This window comes from Peromyscus maniculatus, chromosome 8, assembly GCF_049852395.1.
Source record: "Peromyscus maniculatus bairdii isolate BWxNUB_F1_BW_parent chromosome 8, HU_Pman_BW_mat_3.1, whole genome shotgun sequence".
Classification (NCBI taxonomy): domain Eukaryota; kingdom Metazoa; phylum Chordata; class Mammalia; order Rodentia; family Cricetidae; genus Peromyscus; species Peromyscus maniculatus.
Window position 1 is genome coordinate 90,132,367 of NC_134859.1, and position 24,345 is coordinate 90,156,711.

Consider the following 24,345-nt stretch of genomic DNA (forward strand, 5'->3'; position numbering starts at 1 on the left):
CAAATCATTAAAAACAAAACAAACAAACAAAAGAAGACAACCAAAACAGGACCATACACACTTCCTCAGAGGGGCCCCAGGTCCCAGTGCTCAGACACAGGGCACAACAGTTTTAAGTGGGGATTTCATCTCAGCTTGCCTGGGTCTCTCTTTCAACTTTATTGAAATATAATTTACATACAGTAAACGTGCATACATTTTAAGTGTTCAGTTTGAAAAATTTTGGCAAATTTATATACACATATAACCACCTCAACAATCAAGATAGAGAACATTTTCATCATCCCCAAAGGCTCCCTAGTGCCCCTTCCCAGTCAGTTGTCACCCTGCCCCCACCCCCAGGCAACCGCTGATCTGCTTCCTGCCGCTGTAGATTAGAACTGTCGTTCCTAGCATTTCATATAAATGGAATTATGTAGTATGTACTCTTGGTGTCTGGCAGCTTTCCCTAAGAATGTTTATGAGGTGTGTACTTTAAAAAAAGATTTATTTTTATTTATTTTTAATCTTGTATATATGTGGGAGGATACGTCCTCACGTGTGTGCAGATACCCTCATTGTCCAGGAGGGGGTGCTGTATCATGTGCAACTGGAGTTACAGGAAGCTGTAAGGCACCATGAGGTGCTAGAAACTGAACCCAGGTCCTCTGCAAAAGCACTGAGTAAATGAGCACTCTTTTTTTAAATTTAAACATTTATTTTTTAATTAATTTTATTTTATGTACATTCATGTGAAGGTGTCAGATCCTCTGGAACTGGAGTTACAGACAGTTGTGAGCTGACATGTGGGTACTGGGAACTGAATGCAGGCCATCTGGAAGAGTAGCCAGTGCTCTCAACCACTGAGCCAACTCTCCAGCCCCAGAGTGAGCACCCTATTTTTTTTAATTTATTTATTAATTATGTATACTGTGTTCTGCCTGCATGTATGCCTGAACACCAGAAGAAGGCACCATATCTCACTATAGATGGCTGTGAGCCACCATGTGGTTGCTGGGAATTGAACTCAGCCCCTCTAGATGTATGCAATACTAGCAGAGGCCAGAAGAGGGCATCAGATCCTCTGGAGCTGAAGTTACAGGTGGATTATGCGGCTAGGGTGATGGCTTAGTGGGTAAGAGAACTTGCAATGCAAGTGCAAGGACCTGAGTTTGAATATCCAACATTCACATAAAATCCAAGCATGGCAGCATGAGCCCGTAACTCCAGTGTTGGGGGGACAGAGACAAAGGAGTCCTGTGAGCTCCCTGGCTAGCCAGTCTAGATGAAATGGCAAACATCTGGTTCAGTGAGAAATCCTGTCTAAAATACAGTGGAGAATGACAAAAGACACCTGACATCCCCTTCTGGCCTCTGCTTGCATGCACACGGGCACACTATGTGCATATACCACCACCACCACCACCACCACCGCCGCCGCCACCGCCACCACCATCATCACCATCCTTAACACCACCACCATCACCACCACCACCCATGCAATTGGATTGGATTGTGGGGGCTGGAAATACAGCTCAGTTTCAGAGTGCTTGCCTAACATGTTAAAGTTTCGGGGCACTGCCATATCTATGTCTTTGTCTATGTCTATGTCTATGTCTATGTCTATGTCTATGTCTATGTCTATGTCTATGTCTATGTCTATGTCTATGTCTATCTACCTACCTACCTACCTACCTACCTATCATCCATCCATCCATCCATCCATCCATCCATCCATCCATCCATCCATCCATCCATCCATTCATCCCTCGATCTATCTATCTATCTATCTATCTATCTATCTATCTATCTATCTATCTATCTATCTATCTATCTATCTATCGTCTGTGTGTCTGTGTAGGCACATGTGCATGCAATTCTAGCAGAGGCCAGAAGAGGGCAACAGATCCTCCGGAGCTGGAGTTACAGGTGGATTATGGGACTAAGGATATGGAGCATGCTCAGCCATCCACAACCCTGAAGAAACAAAACAGCAACAATGCACAACCTGGACTGTCTTCTTACTGAGCTGTCCACAGCCCTGAAGAAACAAAACAGCAACAATGCACAATCTGGACTGTCTTCTTACTGAGCTGTACGAGTTTCCTGGATGCAGAGCTTCTCTGTGCTGCAGGTCCTGTGAGTCTCTTCTGGCTGTTTCAGCTTGGTTCACCTCCACTGTTTAGCTCCTCCTCCTGGCTCCATGTTGCAATCTCCAGCAAGACACCCTCTTTCTCTTTGTTTTGTTACTTAGTCTTTCTGACTTTTTGTTCCTCTTAAAGTGGGGATTACCGATGGGCGGCGGTGGCGCACGCCTTTAATCCCAGCACTCTGGAGGCAGAGGCAGGCGGATCTCTGTGAGTTCGAGGCCAGCCTGGGCTACAGAGTGAGATCCAGGACAGGCTCCAAAGCCACACAGAGAAACCCTGTCTCAAAAAAAAAAAAAAAAAGAAAAGAAAAGAAAAGAAATTGAAATAAAGTGGGGATTACCGCACCCGCTGAATGGGTGTGTTGTGACACCTCTGTTAACCTCTGCTAATGTGTATAAAGTGCCTGGTGGCATGCCTGGGGTTGGTCTAGCTTTGATGGGGCAATAACTTTTGAGGGTCCCGTGGGCAGCCAAGGAGCAAGACATATGATACAGTCATTTTGTCCCCATCTGCCCTAGTGGAGATTTGGGGACCCAGGTGGCTATGTCCAGGGGCTCATCATCCTGTTACCTCATTGGGAGGGGGACCATCTCTGGGTCCTCACATGCTCTGGCTGTGAAGCTGTAATCATTGGTGCACAGGTACAAGCCCTCAGTCACAAAAGCTTCAGTGGCCACCCATCACCCTCCTCCTGGGGCCTCTGCAAGCGCAGACTCATGAAAGTGAAACTCCCTACCCCCTCCCACCCATCAGCAGTGCCGAGCTCACTGGCCAGCCTGTGCATAATTCAGAGGTTTGGTCTAAAATAGTTCCATGCAGGCCTGGCCCTGAAGATTCGGGGGAGGGACAGAGACCTTCACCAGATGAAGGCCCAGCTGGGTGCCTGGTCAGGGAAGCTTCCTGAGCAGCCTGGAACACTGCCTTCCCAAGACCTCATCACACCCCTAAACATTCCCTCTCTGACTACTGCCCCCATCTGGCCATGCACACCTGCTGGGACCCGGGGTCACCACATCTGTGTCTGCAGCTTCCTGATACTTCCCCAGGACCCAGGCTGAAAGAGACACTTCTCAGCTTATCTGCTGGTTCTCTTGTCTTGGCGGCCCCAATCAATCAGTCCATAAGCCTACAAATATTTACAGAGTGCTTTCCAAGGCAAGGCTGGGCCCTAGGATGTTGGAGGGCAGGTGGCCATGCCCAAGGGCCAGGACAGTCCCAGAAAAGACAGAGAACAGATCACGGAAGAACAAGCCATGAGGTCAAGGGTCGGGTAACAGGAAACTTCCAGCTGAAGGCCAGCCCTGAACCGGGACTGTCTGGGTCAGTGTGGGGAGATGAAGAGGCAGATGGTGAGCTGGATGAGCGACTGGAAGGTTCGGGCCATCTGGATTTTGCTAAGATTAGATAGAGCTGTGATCAGACGAGGAAATCATGGGGTTGCTGGCCTTGAGAGATTTTCAGCCTTTGGCAATTCAACCACAGACATGGACTGTTGCACAGTGCACCGTCCCCAAGACTGTGTGCCACACACTTTCCTTTGGAGCCATCCAAACCCTAGCATGCCCATGACCTTGAGCAAGTCACCTAACTCCGGACCTATCTCCTCACCCGGTAATAGCAAGCAGAGTGTCATGGTGCAGACCTGTGACCCAGCACTTGGGAGAAGGAGACAGGAGGATTACGAGTTTGAGCCCAGCCTGGGCTACATAATAAGACCCTGTCTCAAAAACCAAGAACTAGCCAGGTGGTGGTGGCACACGCTTTTAATCGCAGCACTTGGAGTCAGAGGCAAGTGGATCTCTGTGAGTTCGAGTCCAGCCTGGTCTACAAAGTGAGTTCCAGGACAACCAGGGCTACATAGTGAAACCCTGTCTCGAAAAACAAAACAAAACAAAAACAAAGTAAAACAAACAAACCCCCAGTCCCCAAGAACTAGAGAGATGACTCAGTGGCAGACACATTGCTAGCACATTGCGAGGCCCTGGTTCCAGAACCACAAGATAAATAAATCATAGATAAAGGAAATATATGGGTCAGGTGTGGTGTTGCATGCCTGTAAACCCAGTGCTGGAGAGGTGGAGATGGGAGAGTCAGGAGTTCCAGGCAGACCTGGGTTACATGAGATCCTATCTCACCACACACACACACACACACACCCCACACCTCACACCCCACACAACACACTCACACATTCTTGTAAAAGATTTAAAATAAATGGACATGGGCTACTTAGCCTCATGGCCGTCCTGCGGCCTCATCTCCCAGGGGGCCTCTCTGCTGATACCTCCTGCCCGTCTGCTGATCCTTGAGGGAAGGGGGTCATACTGATGGAGAGAAAGCGAGGGGCTGGCCTCCTGGCAGATGAGGCTTTTGAGCTGTGACATGAGATGCAGAGCCTCGGCCCAGAACATCCTTGGGAAGGTGCTCTGGAGGACCCAGGGATGGCGGGAGAAGTGTTCATCACGGGACACTGCGGTGAACCCCTGGGATTTGCTTTGCTTTGCCATTTTCTTCCTGTGTTGGCTGCTCTGACTCTTTGTTTCTCTCCTGACCAGCTCCTGACACCTTTAGGCCTCTTCCTCAGGCTCTCCGTCTCTCTTGTCTTCTAATTACATCTCCATGGCTGGCTTTCTTGCTGTCTCATACCAGCTCCCGGTTCCTTCCAGGCTCCGGGTCCATTTCCATGCCTCTTCTCCACCTTTCCTCTACTTCCTGTTGTGTGGCTCTCCCGGTGTGGAAAGACCTTCTAGGGTCTCCAGGGACCTTCCTAAAACTCTCCACTCCTTTTGGAAGTGGAGGCAGTTGAGGAACAATGAGAGGGTCCCTGCCTGGGAGGGGCCCAGCCCTATCGATTAGAGAGGGTGGGAGACATCAGCGAATACGCTCCCAGCCTCACCAGTTGCTGCTAATATTAGCTCAGGAAGGCAGCTCACTGATGGATTAGGAGAAATTAAGAATTCAGATTCTGTAATTTGAATTGGAGGACCACTGCTTGCTGACAGCTAATACTTCTCCAGAAATTAATGAGTGAGGAGGGATGGCGGTGTGGAGTTTCTTCTTTGACAATAGACTCCCCCCCCCCCGTCCCCACCCCCCGCCCCTTGATTAGGCATTTGAAGCTCCCATATCTAGTCAGGAACTCTCCTGAGAGGGGTGGGGTCCTGCCCATCTTACGTCATATTCCCATGCCCTCCTGGGTCCCAGAGATCCATGAGAATGGTCCTTCTAATTCCCAACCAGGTCCCTCTTCTACCCACTGGTGTACTCAACTTGAGGAGTCACGGAGACTGAGGAGAAGTTAAGAAAGGACAGGGCTCATGCCCAGGCAGACCCTGATGGATTCAGCTCCTCCTGGCTGTGTTGGACCTGGCAAGTGTCTGACCTGGCTTTGCCTCAGCACTGTAGTCTATGCAACCCCCTCCCTTCAGGGAGGCATGCAAAAGTATGGTGGCCACCTTGTCTCTGCCTCTCCCCTCCCTCCACCCCTGCTGTCTCAATGCCCTCTACTCATCCCACAGCCTGGACACCCAGACTCTTCCAGGAAGCCCTCCCAGACTTCATCTCACGTGTCAGACCAGTGACTGGCTTCATTTCTTTTCTAAAAATAAATTATTACTATTATTATTGGGGGGGGCACGTGCACTGTGTTATGCATGTGGAGGTCGGAGAACAGCCTGGTGAAGCCGGCTCTCTCCTTGTGCCTTTATGCGGGTTTCAGGGATGGCACTCATGCCGCCAGGCTTGCATGGCAAGGGACTTTACCCACTGAGCAAACACACTTCCTGTTTCGTTTTTTCTTTTCTCTTAATCATCCTCTCTTCTATGTCTCAGAGTTCCAGGCTTCTCCTGAGAAAAGTGTTTTCATGCCGGATCGTTAGTTTTTGTGGTGTGGCACGGGCCTGCACCTGTCACCCAGTGGGTGCTCAACAGCCAGCAGCTTCCATACTCTTCATGTCTGCCTTGCTGTCCCTTTGCCATTATTTGCTGAATGTCCAGGATGTGCTTGCTGATGGATGGCAGACGCCGAGGTCTGCAGTCCCAGGTGGGATTGGTGTCCCAGTGGGGCATGGGAGACACCCTATTGCCCCTTCTCCAGTGTGGCATCTTCTAATTACAGGGGTCACATATCCTGCACACCAGATATTTACATCACCATTTGTACCAGTAGCAAAATTACAGTTATGAAGCAGCAAGGAAATAATTTTCTGGTTGGGGGTCAGCACAACACGAGGAACTGTGTTAAAGGGTCGCAGCGTTAGGAAGGTTGAGAGCCACCGCTCTAAGCAGTTTCTACAATGTTGGCATGGTCTTTGTCATGGGAGGGGAAAGGAGTCAGAAGGAGGCCCTAGGAAAGGCAAGTGCTTATGACGAAGGGAGAGACCAAGGTAGCTGGTCTTGAGGTCTTCCATCACGTCTCTCCACCTCTGGGGCACTGCCTTCCCACTCCAGGCTCAGGCCCAGGCCCACTTTCTGCCTGGCACCCGACTGAGCTCTGGCCCAGGATATTGTTGGCTAACAGGGCAAGATGGGTTCTGCATCATAACTCAGAGCCCACAGCTCCCAGTGGAATTAGCCACTGAGGAGTTGACCCCGGAATACTCCAGGAACCTGGTAAACCAGCTAAAATGGCTTCATTGTTGGGAGGGACTTTGGGATTACCTGGAACCAGTTCTGCCCTTGGTAAACGAGGAAACATGTTCAGAAAGATTCACGCATCACCAGACTCCAGTCATCTGTCCAGCAAGGTAGCCACGCCTGGAGCAGAGAGTCTCAAATCCCTTCCAAAGGCTCTGCTGGATTCTGGAAAATCAGATGTTTCCAATTCTGCTTCCTCAGTCTGGTGTTGAAAATGTTTACTCGGCGTTGGTGAGGTGGGAAGAGGCTGGGGCAAGAGGGCAGGGAGGCCGAAAAAGATGTTTTCTGGGGTAGAAGCAAGGCCCCTAGGATTCTGCCCGCATCCAACCCTTTCTCTAGCTCACTTCCTTGAAAGCTCCCACCCCACCCCAATGCCCCCATTCCCTCTGAGGCTCACCCCGGGCTCAGCGACAGGAGGAGGTTTTGGGGGAGTGGGTCCTGGCAGTGTCCCATCTATGATGCCCTTGGAGGCTGAGGCAAGTGGCTCCTGCCTGACATCCCCAGGATGCTCCCCATCTCGAGTGGCCCCTCTGATGCAGAAATTGCCTTTTCCCAGATCCAATTAAAATGGTGTTTGGAGCAAGGTTGAAATAATCACATAATCATTTTCTCCAGTAAAGTTACTGGCTGAAGCCTGATTTGAAAGCTGAGCTGGTAATTGAATCTGAGGGGCCGTGACAGCAGAGGGGCCGGGGACGGGGACTGGTGGCTCCTGGCTGTGATTACTCTGACCACTGAGGGCTGTGTGAGTGTGTGTGTGTGTGAGAGTGTGTGTGTGTGTGTGTGTGTGTGTGTGTGTGTGTGTGTGTGTGTCCGTGTGTCCATCCCCATCTCACACTCTCATGTCACAGACGTACGTCCCTCGGGGCTGCAACACTGTGAGACGGTCGGAGTGCCACAGGCCCGGAGCCTCGGTCATCAGACTTGTATAAATAAGGAGGTCACAGGCTCACAGTCACCCAAGAGTCAAACAGAGCCAGGACTCCAACCCACTGGCCCCCAGCCAGCACCCTGTGTTTCCTGTCTGCCCGAAGGAAGAAAGCTTGAGCACCCAGAGCCAGGCCCTCCTCATCCTCCCTTGCCCTGTCCATCTCCCTACCGTCCCCCGTTTCCCTGGGCTGGTCTTGGCACATCCTCTCATTTGACGGGAGGGAGAGAGAGAGGGAGGAAGAAAGAGGAGGAAAGGGGATTACCCACTCACCCTCTAGCCCAGTGAGCCATGCAGATAGTGGTTCCATGAATAGCTAAGCACCTAGGGTTAGTGGCCCTGCCTGGTTCCATCCCTTAGGGTCCTCCCTTCCAGCACTAGACTGGGGCAGCATATCGGCCACTTGTAGATGGTTCATTCATTTCTTCCCATTTTACTTCCCGCCCCCCACCCCCCCACCCCCCACCCCCCCACCCCCCACCGCCCCGTTTCTTTATTCAGGAAATATTCAACATGTCTTTGCTTCATTTGAACTTCTGTGGGTGCTGGAGTGGGTGAGGATAGACAGAGTGGTTCTGCCCTCAGAAAGGGGTCGAAGGACTATGACCAATGTGGTGTGTGTGTGTGTGTGTGTGTGTGTGTGTGTGTGTGTGTGTGTGTGTGTTGGAGTATGTTCTCCTGAGACAAACAGCAAGGCCAAAAAGCAGGAAAGCAGCGGATGGCCCCCCAGGCAAGCTGTGATGTCAGTGTCCTCTTCTCTGGTGTGGACACCATGCTTCCTCCCCTTTCAGGGTTCCGTTGTGAGGTGGGAGGTCCACTCACTCGCTTATCATTGTTCATGAAGGGCATTGACACCCAACCCCAGATGAGGGGACAGAGCCTGACAGAGGGAGCTGTGTGGAAAGGGTTGGCTGGGACTCCTGGACTCGGAGCTCTTCAGGATGTAGAGCAGCAGCCAGGTGGTGGGGGGGTCGTGGGTAGCCCCATGGCTGGTGGTTGTGATGGAGGAAAGTAGGAAGACGGCAGCTGGCAGGGCTCAGTCTGGTCCCTATGGCCAGTGTCCAGGAAGGATGTATTCTCTGGGCTGTGGGTACTCCGGTCCTAGGAGTCAAGGTGAAAGTTGGTCCTTGGGCATCTCTCTGCCAACCCACCTCTCTTTTGTGTTCTCTGCCTCCTGGAAGGCTGGTGCTAAATGTACTGACTGGCCGTTTGAGGAGTTGATCTTCCAGACTACAAAACCCTCTCCCCTCCTAGAGATCCGGAGGAGCTCTAGCCACGGGCAAGCTTTGTGCCACCTTTTCAAGCTAGTGGCACCAGCTGAGTACTCTGCCTCTGGGCCCTCCTAAGGCCCTGTCTGTGGACTCAGTGCCCTTCCTGGCATGCTGGCCTCCTGGTCAGCAGCTGTAGGGGTGAGTCATGGCTCTCATTAGAGCTTAATTAATCAATTGAGTTAATCAGACAGCTGGGATGTGCTGTGGTTGCAGATGGGATCGGGAGAGAGAAAGCTGAACACAAGAGGCTGGGCTGGGCTGGGCGAGCGAGGGCTGGCAGGGCCAGGGACAGAGCACAGCCTCATGGGCTGTCAAGGGAGGAAAACACTGGAGTCCACACCCGGGTCACTGAAAAGCAGGATGGATGGGCTGGGCAAGGGCTCGCGGTGCTGGTTCTGAAAGGTGACCTTTGCTGGGCGCCAGGGACAGAGCCTGTAGCCTGTGTCAGAAGCAGGACCTCTCTCTTCTCTCATTTTTTTTTTCTGTCTTGTCACGTGTGTCTGTGAAGGCTGTCTGAAATCTTTATTTGAATGGACCGAAAAAAAGAAAAAAGTAAAAAAAAAAAAACAAAAAATGTAGTTCCTTACATCCCTTCCCCCATGATCCTAGGTTGATGGTAAAGACCTGAGACAGGGACCTAGGCTCAAGGAGGAGAGCCACAGTGTCTGTCCAGCTCAGACACTGGCACTCTGGAAATGGCCCTGGTGAATGGGAGGGCTGAGGGAGCAGAGCCAAGGGCAGGTAGGAGCCTGGTAAGAAGTCTGGGAGAAGGGAGCGCCTGAGCCTTACCAAACACTGTCCCCTGTTTTTCCTCATGTCCTATCTCGGGGTTACCTTGGGGTAGAGGCTGGGCTCAGGGGACACACTGCCCATTGTTCTGCCTGTCAGGGGATTACCCTCTCCTTGGGGCCCTTTCCTTGGGGTGACCCCGACTGAGAGAAGGGGACTGAAGGTAAGAGTCAGGCCTCAGGGATGGGAGCTGGAGCAGAGGAGGGAAGGCATTTCAGATTAGAGCCCCTGGAGACGGGGCATTTGAGCCAGGCCTCAGGGTACCCCTCGGGTCAAGTAGGCGTGGGAGTGGAGAGGAGGGGGTAACGGAAGGAGAAAACTGCTCGGGCGGATGCAGAAGTCTGGACCACAGCAGGCAAGGCAGGTTAGTGGGGAGAGGAGAGGGCTCTGGGGATGCCAGGCCACAGCACGTAAAGCTGCCTGGTAGGCGATGGGAATCAGGGAGGCCTTGAACTAGGAAATGCGAACTTAGGCCCTGGAGGGAGGAACTCAGTGGGAGCGATTCTATGCAGGAAGAAACCCAGATGGAGGAAGCAGAGAGCCTTTGTTCATGTGTGGAGGCATGTGCGTGGGTGTGTCTATATGAGCTGGGCTTTACGTATCATGTATATGTAAATGGGTCTGCATATGTGTGTACATGTGCAGATTTGGTTTATGTCTTGCTCCGTTTCTTGAGACACGGTCTCGCTGGCTGGCCTGGAATTCCCGGAGTAGTCCAAGCTGAGTTTGAATTTGCCTCTGTGTCCTCAGGGTTGGGATTACAGGCATGTGCCACCACACCTGGCTTGTGTGTGTGTCTTGTTGAGAATGTGTAGGTGAGAGGCTGGAGTGTGTGCTGTGGGTACTGTCCCTATCCTTATAGGGTCACTTATCTCTCGCAGCCTTGACAAAGCTTTAGAAGCACTATATTTGGCCTTGAGGATGGGAGGTGCAGTGTTTGAATGTAATTGACCCCAATAAGCTCCCCCACATCCACCCTAGGAGGTGTGGCTTTGTTAGAGTAGGGGTGGCCTTGTTTGAGGAAGTGTGTCACTGCGAGGGTGGGCTTTGAGGACTCCTATGTGCAAGCCAGGCCCAGTGTCCACTTCCTGTTGCCTGCAGATCAAGATGTAGAACTCTCTGCTCCTTCTCCAGCACCATGTCTGCCTGCATGCCGCCATGTCCCACCATGATGATAGTGGACTAAACCTCTGAACTGTAAGCCACGCCAACTAAATGTTTTCCTTATTTATTTATTTATTATTTACTTTTGGTTTTTTGAGACAGGATTTCTCTGTGTAGCCCTGGCTGTCCTGGAACTCACTCTGTAGACCAGGCTGGCCTCGAACTCACAGAGATCCACCTGGCTCTGCCTCCCTAATGCTGGGATTAAAGGCTTGTGCCATCACTGCCCAGCCAAATGTTTTCCTTTATAACAGTTACTGTGGTCATGGTGTTGCTTCCCAGCAATAGAAACCCTAACTAAGGTAGGAGGGATACCCTGGGCTCACGCTATCTCCTGAGCCCCATTTACAGGGCTTCCTATGGTTTCTCCAGATATCTCAGCTCTTCTGACTGTTGCGCAAAATATGTAAACCAAGGCTAGTGTGGGGCCTGACAGGTGTGCTGGGGTACTCGGTCCTGGGGGAAGCCTGGTGCCTCTCCTACCTCCTTTCTTAGCAAGACAATTCTGAAACTAGGACACAGAAGACTTATGTACAAGAGACTCCATGTCCACCCCATGACTACACATGTCTACCCCATGTCCACCACATGTCTGCCCCATGTCTACCCTATATCCATCCACCCCATGTCTTCCCATGTCCACCCACCTCTCTGCCCAGGACCTCTGTGACCTGAGATGTGCCTGCTGAAATGGACCTCTACCAGCAGGCTGTCCCCCTAGAAAGCCTCTGTTGGGCAATTATAGTCCCTTAGAAGCCACAAAACACCCCTGCCAGCACAAAAAGGGACGTTCACCTTGCATCTCCAGAGACACCTCTCCATCTGCCTCCGCAGCCCTTTCCACTGTCTTGGGACAGGAGCCCCTGACCTACGGCTCCTCTCTCTGGAGCTGTGCTGGCCCCGCTCGGGAGTCCCTCAGCCCGCATAGCTCTTGAGCACTTGGAATGTGGCCAGTGCCACTAGCCGAAATGATATTTTAAATACAACGAGTTCACTTAAAAATGGTATTTAAGGGCTGGAGAAACGGCTCAGCAGTTAAGAGCACTAGCTGCTCTTGTAGGGAACCCAGGTTAGATTCCCAGCACTCACGTTCCATCTTTAACTCCAGTACCAGGGATTCCTATGTCCTCTTCTGGCCTCTGTGGGCCATGCTGCACATGGTGCATCGATATACATGCAGGCAAAACACCCACGAACATAAAATAAAATTTAAAAATCATATTTAAATTAATGTTTCTTTTTTTGACAAAGTTATGTATCCCAGGTTGGCCTCGAACTCTGTAGCTAAAATGATCTTGAACTCTCTCTCTCTCCTTTTTTTTTTTTTTTTTTTTTTTTTGAGACAGGGTTTCTCTGTGTAGCTTTGCACCTTTCCTGGAACTCACTCTCTAGCCCAAGTTGGCCTCGAACTCACAGAGATCCACCTGCCTCTGCCTCCCGAGTGCTGGGGATTAAAGGTGTGTGCCACCACAGCCTGGCTGATCTTGAACTCTTGATCCTCCGGCCCCTACGAAATGCAGATTTTGTTTTTGTTTTTCTAAGACAGGGTCTTGCTAGATAACCCTGAACTTAAAAATCCCCCATATCTGGCTCTTTCTACTCTTTCGGGGCACCTCTGACACCATTCTTAAATGCTGGTGTGGATCCCATCTATGACTTTGTTTTATAATGATGCCATCAATAATCCATCCCGTACCACTGGCAGAGCTACCCTGGGCGGCGGCAGCCCCTCCACCCTGTAGAGTTCTTTGTATAATCTCACTGGGGAAACTCTGAGTGTGGGGGGGGCGGGGGGGGGGGGAGAGCAGAGCTGCCTGCTTCTCTTTAACACATAAGGAGGCTGAGCCTCTGTGAGGTCAAATGCCTTGGCCAAGGTCATATAGCCATGTCAGGGTGGAGGACTAGACTTTCCTGACTCCAGATCCGACGCAGCCCAGGACGTGCCTCTCCCTCCAAACTGGCATCCACCCACCCTGCACCCCTCTCTTCCTGTGGTCCCTCAGAAGTCACTCTTCCATCTCTCTGCTCTGGGAACCTCCCATTATAAACGGCCCGTGGGGACCATTGCCTCTCCATCCTCCGTGAGAGCCAGGGTCTGATATCACTTTAGACCCTTGGGCCTGTGATTTCCCCCATCGAAGCTGGTGCCTTTCCCCTGCCATGAAAAGCCGGCCCCTTTGTACCTGCCCGTGAGTACTGTGAGATGCAGTGGCCCCGGCTGAGGCTCCCTGCTTGCCCTCCCACCCTGCCCTTCCCATCTCTAGTGGAGCTCCACCCTGGAGATGAGCATATGCATTGATATCACAGAACTGTGTCTTTAATTTCTCCCCCTGTCTGTCCCTGGAACGTGATAAAAATACCAGCATTGATCTTTTTTTTCCCTTCCCCTTCTGCCAGGATAATGTTTACCCAGGTGTCAATCAGGAGAAGAATTTGGCTTCCTAATTTCTCTTCTCCTCCCTGGGGGCTGAGCATCTCCCCGCCTCACATGGACACTGAGCAAGAATCAAGGTTACTAATAATCCCCCAGCACACACAGCCACCGAGAGCACATATATTAAAGTCACATATTGATTTATATTTTCGGGCCCCTCTGCCTTTCTGCCCAGTCCCAGCCTTTCCCTCTGCCAAGGAGAAAAAAAGAATTACATAGCTATATTTATCTCCAAGATGTTTAGTGTAAAGAGCATTGTGTCCGACACTAATTCCCAACCCCCTCTGGTCCTCTTGGGGGGTATTTTTTAAAATAGTGCGGCATTATCTAGCCACAAACATTTATCTTCTGGCTGTTGGTTCTTTATATTTTCTCTGAAGGAAGCAGTGAGAGATTTAAGGTAGATTGTCAGAAGGACTTTCTGATTTGATAAATGATAGGATACCATGCTGGAAGGAGGGATTTGAATAGAAGCGAGTCTATTGGAGACAGACAGGTGAGGAGCATGCGTAGGAGGGAAAGGCAAATAAGTTCAGTAACCTTGAAAAATCACTCATCAGGCCAGGAGCGGTGGCCTGTGCCTTTAATCCTACCACTTGGGGGAGACAGAAGCAGGTAGATCTCTGTGAGTTCCAGACCAATTAGAGCTATATTGTGAGACCTTGTCTCAAATTAATTGATTGATAGATTAATAATCAATCATCACTCCAAATAACACAATGTAATTATTGGCTTGTGGTCCCATTTCACAGTTGAGAAAAATGAAGGTTAGAGGTGAATTTACCTCTCACCGGGGATCTGAATTTCATCTCAGCTTGTTTCCTCCACCTCCAGTTTCTCCTCTAGGGGTGTCTGAATCTTTCCCCGAGGAGCTGGGACAAAGGGAGAGCAAAGATCCTGACCAGGCAGGCAAGTGGCAAAGTACGTATTGTAGAAATGGTGTGGAGGGCCAGCTGTAGGCTGGGCTACAGACCTCCCACACACTGCTCATCCCACCCAGAGCCCCTGTCACTCTGTCTACCGTGGTGGCCTTTAGAAATGTCAAACTCTTGGACTGCAGTTCTCCCAAGGGACTCTGGGGATGGAGTCGGTGAATACAGGAAGGAAAGGAACATTGGTATAACTTAGGCCCCTTCCTCACACCTCTGAGAAGCTCACCCTTTCTCCTCACAGGGACACTGGGAGGTGGCCCTATTTTACGCAGGGAAAAACTGAGACCTAGTAGCGTGCCAAAGCGAAAGACAGACCTGGTGTGTAGTCCAGCTGCCCTCATCCCTGCAGGACATAGAAACCTGGGCTAGGAGCCGCTGGCCACCATCTCCAGATTCTCCCTGATCCCCTTACCTGGCTTTGGTTAGCCTTGGGGTCAAGGCTGGTTTTTGGCTCCCCTCCAGGCCTGAAAGAACAGCTCCTGAATGACTGTCCTGATGTACCTATGCTGGGACAGAGTCCTAGAATTGGCCTGACCAGCTCATGTGGTCCTCCAGGCCTACAGTCAGGCCTGGAGTCACCTCTCACTCAGTGCCCCTCACATCACTCTAGAACCTATCTACACACACACACACACACACACACACACACACACACACACACACCCCAAAGCAGGGGCAGTGGACTTTATTATTTTCACGACAGTGCCTCATGTATTCCAGGTTGGCTTCATAGTTACTATTACTGAGGATGACCTTGAAACTTGTGATTCTCTTGCCTGCATGTAGAGATTACAGGTCAGAACCACTAGTTGTATGCAGTGCTGGGGATCGAACCCGGGACTTGATGTATGCTAGGGAAACACTCTACTGAGCTACATCCTCAGCCCAGAAGAGGAGTATCATGTACAGAACCCAGAGTCTCCAAGCACAACACGGCACCTCGGTTTGATCATCATACCTGGTGAAGGATAAGCCTCATAATCACAGATGGAGAAACCCAGGCTCAGGGAAAATAAACTCCCCGAGGTCACTCACCGGGTAAGTGGACTTGCCGGGATCGGGGCTAGGTGCGTGAGACCCACAGTCCTTTGAAACTCTGATCACTAGGCTACTCCCATAATACAGGCTTAGACGTGGCAGCAGGGGCCAGACCAGCGCAGGGTGCAGTGGGAATCAGCAACAAGGACTTTTTCGGAGAACTTTTCCCATTGAAAATCTGTTCCCTAGCGGCCACGGGTGATGTATGGCTGGAGCTGATGAGAAACGTGCGGTGGAATGGAGACCGGCGGCGCGGGCGGCCCACGCAGGGGCAGCGCGGCATTGAGATTCCGCAGGGCGCGGGGGGCGGCGCAGGCCCTGACACGGGCCGGGTAATTGATCTGGAGGTGCCAATTTGCAGCAACTAAATATTTGGTTTCTGCTTCTGCCTGCTCCGCGCTCTGCTCAAACAAACTTCAATTAAAAGCGAAAAGCAAGCGTAGGGAGGCAGCGCGCCCGGGTCCCCGCGGCCGGATCGATGGCACCCAGCCTGCGGGCTGCCGAGCGCCTAACGGTGGGGCGGGAGGCACCGCCTACCAGGGCAGAGCCGGCGCCCTCTTTCGGATCGCTGAGCACTGGGCGCTTGGCCCAGGAGAGGCAGCGCCAGAGGGGGGACCTCGGAGTCACTAGAGCCCAGGAGCATCAAGCCGTGGTCACACACAGGACCAGCCTGACACCTCCACCCCGATGTCTGAGCCCGCACACTCGAGCTGAGGCCCTGGGCACTGACTCTGCTTTCCAGATGCTTCTCAGCAGAAGAACTTTGAACATGACCTCACCTGTGTTTTCTCGGCATCTTCTAGAGTCCCAGGTTCATCTTCCCTACCCACGGCTGCCCATCACGTCTACCATTGGGTGGGCGGAAGAGCAGTAGGTGACTCCAGCCCAGACCCACCCCTGGAGGGAAGCAGAAGAGAGGCTTTGGAACTAGAACAGCTATAGAAAGAAGAGGACGGAGCGGGGACCTCCAGTCACAGTTCGGTTGGGGTTCCAAATGGTCACTCACTGGGGACCGGGGTTCACAGACTAGTTTTTGCTCCTCAGGGATCTTCCGGTCCTTTGGGGGAGATTTCCTGTGGCAGAAAGGGGGAACTCCGGTGGGAGAGGGAGGCGGAGGCTCTGTGGCATGGGCAGGCTGAAGGGTGGCTGAAGACAATTCTGGAGAGGACTGGTGAGGGAGGAGATGGGGTTGGCAGAGGGGCACCCAAGTGAGCGCAGATCTTGGCAGACGGAGTGAAAGTTACTTGGAGTCCTTTCCTAGGAGCCAGAGGTGGGACCCATGGCAGAGGGACTGGGGAGGTGAGGAGGACCCCACCTCCCACACTCCTGACTGGAAGGCTGGGTGCATTATGTTTTTTTTTTTTTAACCCCCACTGGCTAAGTCAGGCTATTCCAAGCCTCCCCCTACTCCCCCATGGAGCCTAGGTATCAATCCTGAGTTCTGATATCCCTACCCTGGAGCTGCTTGGCTGGGGCCGGCTGTGGGAGTACAGGTTCGTTTGACCAGTGAGAACCTGAGTTTCTAGGCCCTCAGGTGAGTCTTGTAGGGTCCCCTGGGTGCCACCCACCCCGGTCTCTAGTCCTGTCTGGAGTACAATGGTCTCATCTGTGGTTTTCTAGCTTCATCTCCAGGCAAACTCCTTGAAGCGCATGTTTCCCCTAGGATTCACCCTCATGGCCCTTCAGCCTCTACGTTTCTCGATGGCTTGAGGCTCCAACCTCCCCACAAAAAAAGCTGGATCCAAAACTCTATGTGAGGCTGAGGAAGAGCCCAGGGCTGAAGTGTCCCCAAGAGCCTCTCCATCCACCCCTCCCCGACACTGCCTGCCCAGGGTGGGGGAGGAGAGGGGGAGCTGCTGCTGCAGGCCCCCTGCCTTCAGCCCCTTCCCCGCCTGCAAGCTGGAAGCCTGCTCCCTCCCATTCCCACCCCACCCCAGGGCTGAGCTGTGGAGCAGAATGATTTCCTGTAATTGGCCAGCAATCCGGCCGCCCGGCTTGTTCTATCGACATGCTGGTTAGCTGGAAATTGTATTGGAATCTGAACGATGGGGAAGGGAGGGGAGGAGGTGGTAAGGAGCAAGGAGAGGCAGCTTTGGGTCCCGGCTGGGTGCTGCTTTAGCTGAGAGTGGGATGTAGGAGCCATCAGCCAAGCTCTCCCTTCCCTGAGCAGAGCAGGAAAGCGACCCGCTACATCACCTCCTTCCCTTTCTTCTCCAGCCATCTTCAAGGGCCTCTAGTGGCCATCCATGTGACCCCTCACCGGTGGTCAGGTCTACCATCCACTCCCGGAGCTCAAGTGCCTTTGTGAGAACAAGGAATACTCAGGAAAGATACTGCCTTCCCACCCAATTTCTCCCGAGCTTTCTCTTGCTCTGCTCCTTGTCCCGTAAGGATAGAGAAGGCATCTGAAGCCTTGCCAATAACTGCCGGATAGTATTACCGATGGAGGGACACCGCTGGGAATCCAGAATGGTGCTCACAGCATGTGGCTGCATCCACCTCCACCCCTCTGAAACCTCTGTAAAATTCTGCCCCCACATCACCCACCCCATGTGCAGACTAGAAGACAATGGAGACTGCTTTGCAAAGTGCAAGACCGTGAATTAGCCTTGGGCAGCTTGGACCAGGAGAGACAAGTGGCTTTAGGGGACTGCCTGCAGCCTTCAGCCCTCGCCAAGAGGCAGGTGAGCGTGCAGTTCCCACAGGCATCCATCCTATTGCTCTTCTTAGGGTGACGAGGACCAAGCTAGAAACTGCGGCCCAAGGACTGAAGGGGGGCGGAGGTAAGGTCTGTGTAGCTCACACTGGTGTCTAACCCCCATCTGTCACTTTGGCTTCTCTAATACTGGGGTACTGGCGTGCACTGCCACACCCAGATCCCATTCCACCTGGGTCTTCTTAACGCGCTCAGGGTCAGGTGGCCGTACATCCCGAGGGATAGTTAAGGCTCTGAAGCCCAGATCCCTGCTTGGGTGAGTGCTGCCACCTGCTGGCCACAGGGGAGGACACCTACTCTGTGTTCCAGGTGGAGGGGCCCAATTAAACAGGCACTCAAGCCGAAGCAGGAAAGCAAGCTTTTTCCAAAGCCACCTTGGTCAGTAGGTCAGAAGGGAGGAGACTGGGGGGCAGAGCAGCCTGAGGCTACCAGGGACTGTGCGTAACTGCACGGGCTTCTGCAAACCTTCCAGACCAAGGTTCTGTCACACTCTACATCAAGTTTAGAGAGCCAGGCCAAGAAAGAAGTAACTGTTAGAACATCACTGTTTGCAAAGGGGTTTTAACTGTCCTTAACTTACCATGCAGAAACCAAAGGCAAAGAGGCAGAACTGGGTCCCAATCCTGGGTCTGCTGCTCCTCCTGAGAGGTGACTCAGGTAGTATACATTTCAGAACCTGCATGACCCAAACCAAATCCCCCCACTGCTCTGCAGTTTGTCCTTACTGCACACATTGTGTCCAGAATGCCACAGGAATTGTTTCCTCACTCACTGGGTTACAGGGTCCAGCTGGAGTCCATAGTTTCTCCCCTTTGCCAGGTTCTGCTAGACCCCCACCCAACTGAGGGAGCCAGCAGCTCCAGCTACCTCTTCTACTTCCTCACAGCCCCTTTTTGCTGCTTGGAAATGTGCAGGAAGTTAATGAGCTGCTCTCTGAGGTTTGAGCAGCTCTGTGAGAGAGGGCATTAAAAATGGCCACTACCACATTCACATTAGTCACACTCATTTTTGGCCTTAATAGGCTGCTGGGAACAAGATCTACACATCAGCAGGCCTGCAGGCGCTGGGAGGGAAGGCTGATGTCTGTACTGGTCTAATTGGGCTGGGGAAGAAAAAACAGGCCTGCGGGATGAATGGATGTGATCTGCCCAACACCTCCACCCACCTCCTAGAGGTGCGGACCTGGCTGGAGTCCTCTGCGTAGGCCCCCTCGGTGTGAGCAGAGGCCAAGTGGAATTCAGCGGGCATTTTAGATCAATTCAATTTATTGAGCACCAGTGGAGAGCAGGGCTGTAGTACACTGGAGAGGAGTCAGCCCTGCCTCCTAGAGGCATACAGTCTAGGAGAAATCAGTTTCTTGTTGGTTATTCTACCATGGATTAAGATAAAACACGGGGGGCCTGACCAGGGGCAGCCAGGGGTAAGGTACGGCAGGGCAGGGAGCATCTGGGGGAAGGCACAGAGGTCAGGCAGTATGGGGCCCGAGGGACGCCAGAGTGCCCGTCTTTGCCTAGCCACAGCACCCCCAGAGGAGTCACACCGCACCCTGGCAAAAGGCTTCAACCCAGGAGACAGCTGTTTGAAGAAGGCCTTCAGTTTAGAAGGATTTGCTGTGGTCCACAGGGAGTTTGTGGCTGGGCGGTGGTGGCGCACGCCTTTAATCCCAGCACTCAGGAGGCAGAGGCAGGCGGATCTCTGTGAGTTCGAGGCCAGCCTGGTCTCCAAAGCGAGTTCCAGGAAAGGCGCAAAGCTACACAGAGAAACCCCGTCTTGAAAAACCAAAAAAAAAAAAAAAAAAAAACCACAGGGAGTTTGTGGCCATGATAGGGCAGATGCCCCAAGAGGGCTCAAGCCCAAGAAACTGTGGGCTACATTGCTGTAACCGTGGTGAGGGCCACAGAGACCACTGTTCTCCTGCCACCGTGGGTGTTGTTCTGAGGGGGCACTAGGGATGAGGGTGCACTAGGGAGGGAGGGAAGGGGCACCTGATAGTGAGATTTTCTGCTGAGTCCCAGACTGGATGAGTGAATGTAGTGTTGAGGACGTGGTACCTGACTTAGGTCTCTAAGGAGGAGGCCTAAGCCTTGCTGCCTTGGTGTACCCAGTTAAGGAGAGGGCAGGAGGTAACGGGTGAGCAGGTAAAGGAGGCTGGCAATGCCTGCTAGGCCCGTTAGGAACCCGAGCCTCAGTGGCAGGTACTCCATGGAGCGTTCCAGCTTGGCATGCAAGAGGATGACCTGGCGTCTGGTGAGGCTCCACTCCCCCGAGTTGTCCAGAACGTGGTTGGCCATGCGGGCCTTGTCCTTCAGGGGCAGCTGGGCATTGATCCTTGCCTCTGCATCCTCACGATTCAGGTTGTTCCGCTTCATCAGCCGTGCCAGCTGTGTGTCTCGGTCACTAAGGACAGGGCAAAAGTGCACTGTGGATCCCAGCCTCCCTCTCTGCAGCAAGTGGGCAGCTAGGTCGGGCCCAGCCTGGGACACAGGCTTGGACAGCATGTTCCCTTAGGAAACTACTTCTCCTGTGGTCACACAGGCGCCACCCTGACAGGCTGAGATAGGTCCTGGAGAACCGGACCCCACCCTATCAACCACCTCAGACTTCCAACAAGAGGGGGTGGACTCTAGCAGCTGTTTCCCACCATCTAGGTCTGTCTGTCTGTCCATTGGCCTGAGTTTTCTTTGCTATAAAATGGGAGGATTTTACCAGTCCAGGCCTTTGTTTGCAACTTGAGAAACAGAACAAAGCCAGATGAAGCAAGCCTCCTCTATGAAAGTTAACCTCATTATATAGAGGCTGTAGTGGGCACATCCAGCTTTAGTCAAGGCATGTCTGTGGCTGGGGACGAGAATGGAGCTGGCTGGCAGTCGCCTGGGAGTGCATTCTTCCACAGGCGTGGTGCAGAACCGAGAGCCTCCGGGACATAAGGGCGGCAGCAGCCTCCCCAGGGCTGTGACAGCCAATGCTGGACTTTGTTGATGGCAGTTTTTCTTTGCTCATTTCACAAGTCAATTTTTTTCAAAAACATTAAGGATCACATTTAGGTACAATCGTTCTTCAGGAACTGCTCCATGCTGGCTCACAAGGTACAGACAGATCCTTTTGACAAGCAAATAATCAAACTGTCCCTTTTCTGATCCCTGGATATAGATTTGGGGTTTTTTGTTTGTTTGTTTTTGTTTTGTTTGAGACAGGGTTTCTTGAACTCACAGAGATCTGCCTGCCTCTGCCTCCCAAGTGCTGGGATTAGAGGCATGCGCCACCATTGCCCAGCTAGGTTAATTGTTTTTAGAGATTTATTTTTCTCTTCTTCTTTTTTTTTTTTGGGGGGGGGTGGGTTTCGAGACAGGATTTCTCAGTGTAGTTTTGTGCCTTTCCTGGAACTCACTTTGTAGACCAGGCTGGCCTCAAACTCACAGAGATCCACCTGCCTCTGCCTCCCAAGTGCTGGGATTAAAGGCGTGCGCCACCATCGCCCGGCGAGATTTATTTTTATTTTGAGTGTTTTGCCTGCATGTATGTAAAGGCATTAAGTATGCACTTGGTGCCCATAGAAGCCAGAAGGAGTTGGATCCCCTGGAACTGGAGTTATGGATGTTGTGAGCCAGCATGTGGACGCTGGGAACTGAACCTGGGTCCTCTGAACATGTGCTCTTAAATGCTAAGCATCTCTACAGCCCCCTAATTTTGTCATTAAAGCACAGAGAATCCAAGGACTTAATAGGGCCCTCCTGGCCTCAGCTGGCATCTTCTACAAACAGAATAAAGCACCCAGAGAGGCTGGGATACAGCTTAATTATTAGAGTGCTTGCTTAACATGGACAAGGCCTGGCTTCTGTCTTCATCACCACAAAAACAAACAAGGGAGAGACTGAAGGTTTACGTGGGGAGGCACAGCCCTGTGGAGGGACTGACAGGCTCAGGACAGACTGAGTGACAGCCCATGAGAGATCTGGGTAGGGTAGGGCAATGCTCAGGGCACTGAGTGTTCCAGTGTACTAGGAGCCTCCCACACATCCATCCCTTGAGAATCACCTTGTGCCCAAAATACCTGCAGAGCCAAGGCCCACCTATCTGTCTGCATACTTGTGACATCTGGGAAGTTTCTGGGAAGCAGAGACACCCTGCAGCCTCGTCTAGTCTCTCACCCGCAGGGACTGTGACTCATTTCTCTGGCAGCTTGATTCTCTTGTTTGCCAAACCTGAATTCTGATTTGCTTCCTGTCCTGGGGGATTCTGAGAAGAAAGCTCCTTCCTTAGATTCTCTGACAGCTGCATCCACACTCTCTACCCAGAGGTGATCTCGAACACATCCTGCTCTCTATTCACGGGTGCTACCCACGGGTGATCTCGAACACATCCTGCTCTCTATTCACGGGTGCTACCCATGGGTGATCTCGAACACATCCTGCTCTCTATTCATGGGTGCTATCAATTGGTGATTGTGAACACATTCTTCAACTACCTCCACTTCCATTTCCCCCCTGTAACTCCTAAGTGTCCCTCTGCCATGAGTACCTCATGCTGAAAAATAAGAGAATGAAGCGGTAAACATGGGAGTTGGGGAAGTGGTGAAGTGCTCCAGGATGAAGAAGGGAGCCACTAAGGAACAGGGTGAAGTGTCTCCAATAGCCAGCAGGGGGAGCCCTTCTCAAACACTTAGCAAGGTCTGGGGGACCCTCTTAACTCATACCTGCCCCAGGTGCATCAGGATCAGGTAAAAAAAAAACACTGGTTTCTGTAAGCTTGGGTACCACTATCCCACCTCACTTTGTGCCTTGGCCACACCATGGGCAAAGTGTGAAGGGATGCTTCCCAGGTACATCTCCCCTGCGTCCTTCCCAGCCCGTCAGGCAGGCCAGGCCTCACACTTACCAGTACACTACCACGGTGTGCTTCATGTACTTGAGCAGCTTCTTGGTCTCAAACAGGAGGGGGATGTCCAGAATCACGTAGCGGTACCCTGGGGAGAGGAGGGAAAACTCCCAAGTTCAATTCTGCAAGGACACCAGGAAGGATGCTTGTGACCAGCCCCTGCCACAGAGAATGCCCCAGCAGATGGGAGACCTTCCAAGGACAGACATACCCTGAGTGCCAGCCAGTTCCAATGCCATTCAGAGCAGAATGCTGCAGAAAATAACTTCTGGCTGGCTGACCAGGGAAGACCTTGGAGAAGGACTGGCATTTGGACTGGCTTTGAAAAGCAGGGAAGATGCGATACTTGGAATGAGAAGGTGGAGGCGAGGCGTTCCGATGAGGACCAGCAGAACCCAGGCGCTGGGAGGTTCTGTGCAGACCGGGTGGAGGTGGGAAGCACAGCGCATCAGAGGGGACTAGGTGGTCAGGGTAAACCTTGACCTTCAACCCCAAGTTATTTCTGACTGGAGACAAGACAACTGGAAAGAGTTTCTGGAGATGCTGAGGCCTTTCTGCCCTATTTCATCTTACACTGGCTCAAAAAAGCCAGGGCAGGCCCTTTCCTGGAAGCCAGGTCCAGACACAGCTGCCTTTTCAAGAGTCCCATGGTTGCCTCCGCAGCTTCCTGTGAGACCTGTACCAGCCCAGAGCAGTGAAGGGGGTTCGAGTTAACACAGGGTCCCCTCAGTGGAGAAGAGGCACTTCAGCCCTCCCTCACTGTGAATGGGCACACCCCGAGTAATGTGCACTCCGGCTGCCCCTTGTGCCCTGCCTGTGTGGATGAACAGAGTCGGAAGGGGTAGAGGCAGTAGACAAGGACAGGGGCTGATGCTGCTCGGAGACCTGGGGCCCAAAGGGTCTCCTGTTCCAGACACTTTAACCACAGAACCACACACTAGTTGCTGGTTGCTCCCTATAACCTGCGGCTCAGGAAGCCTACTGGAAGCCTTGGCTGAGGAGGGCATTGGGTTCCTGAGCTCTGCTGACAGACCTTGGTTTGCGGCATCCCGTGTGACCTCAGGTCCTTAACAAAACTAATCTTTGTAATGAATGAAAGGAATACCTGCTTCACAGGGTGATGGGCAAGATTACAGGAGCTCTGAATGCATCCAACCACTGAGCAGCAGCCCAGCCCCTCAGCCAAGTGCCCCCGAAAGGATGGGTGTTACTGCCATTGTTCCTGGAGGAGGGAGGTTGGCACTGAGCCTCTCTACCTCCCATCTCACCCTCTCAGCTCAGAGCCAGAGAAAAGACCAGATCCTCCCCGGGCCTCTTATCTCCCTTTCCTGCTCCTCTCCCCTCCCTCCCTCCCCTCTTACTGTCCTTTCTCCTGGTCCCTCTTGGGAGCTGGAAGCCAGCTCTTTGGTTTGCCGGTAAAGGGCTATTCAGCTG

General features: G+C 52.3%; 1 protein-coding gene across 2 annotated transcripts in view; it reads right to left on the minus strand.

Moving 5' to 3' along the window:
- Positions 1-19,283: 19,283 nt before the first annotated feature.
- Dcakd (dephospho-CoA kinase domain containing) overlaps positions 19,284-24,345 on the minus strand; it is a 36,006-nt gene continuing 30,944 nt past the window's right edge. For both annotated transcript variants that reach the window (XM_076543471.1, XM_006970573.4), the window contains exons 4-5: positions 22,912-22,999; positions 19,284-20,433 (exon numbers count right to left, since the gene is read on the minus strand). In XM_076543471.1, coding sequence (XP_076399586.1) covers positions 20,142-20,433; positions 22,912-22,999 — 380 coding nt within the window. In that variant the 3' untranslated portion in view covers positions 19,284-20,141. The remainder of the gene's footprint in view (positions 20,434-22,911; positions 23,000-24,345) is intronic.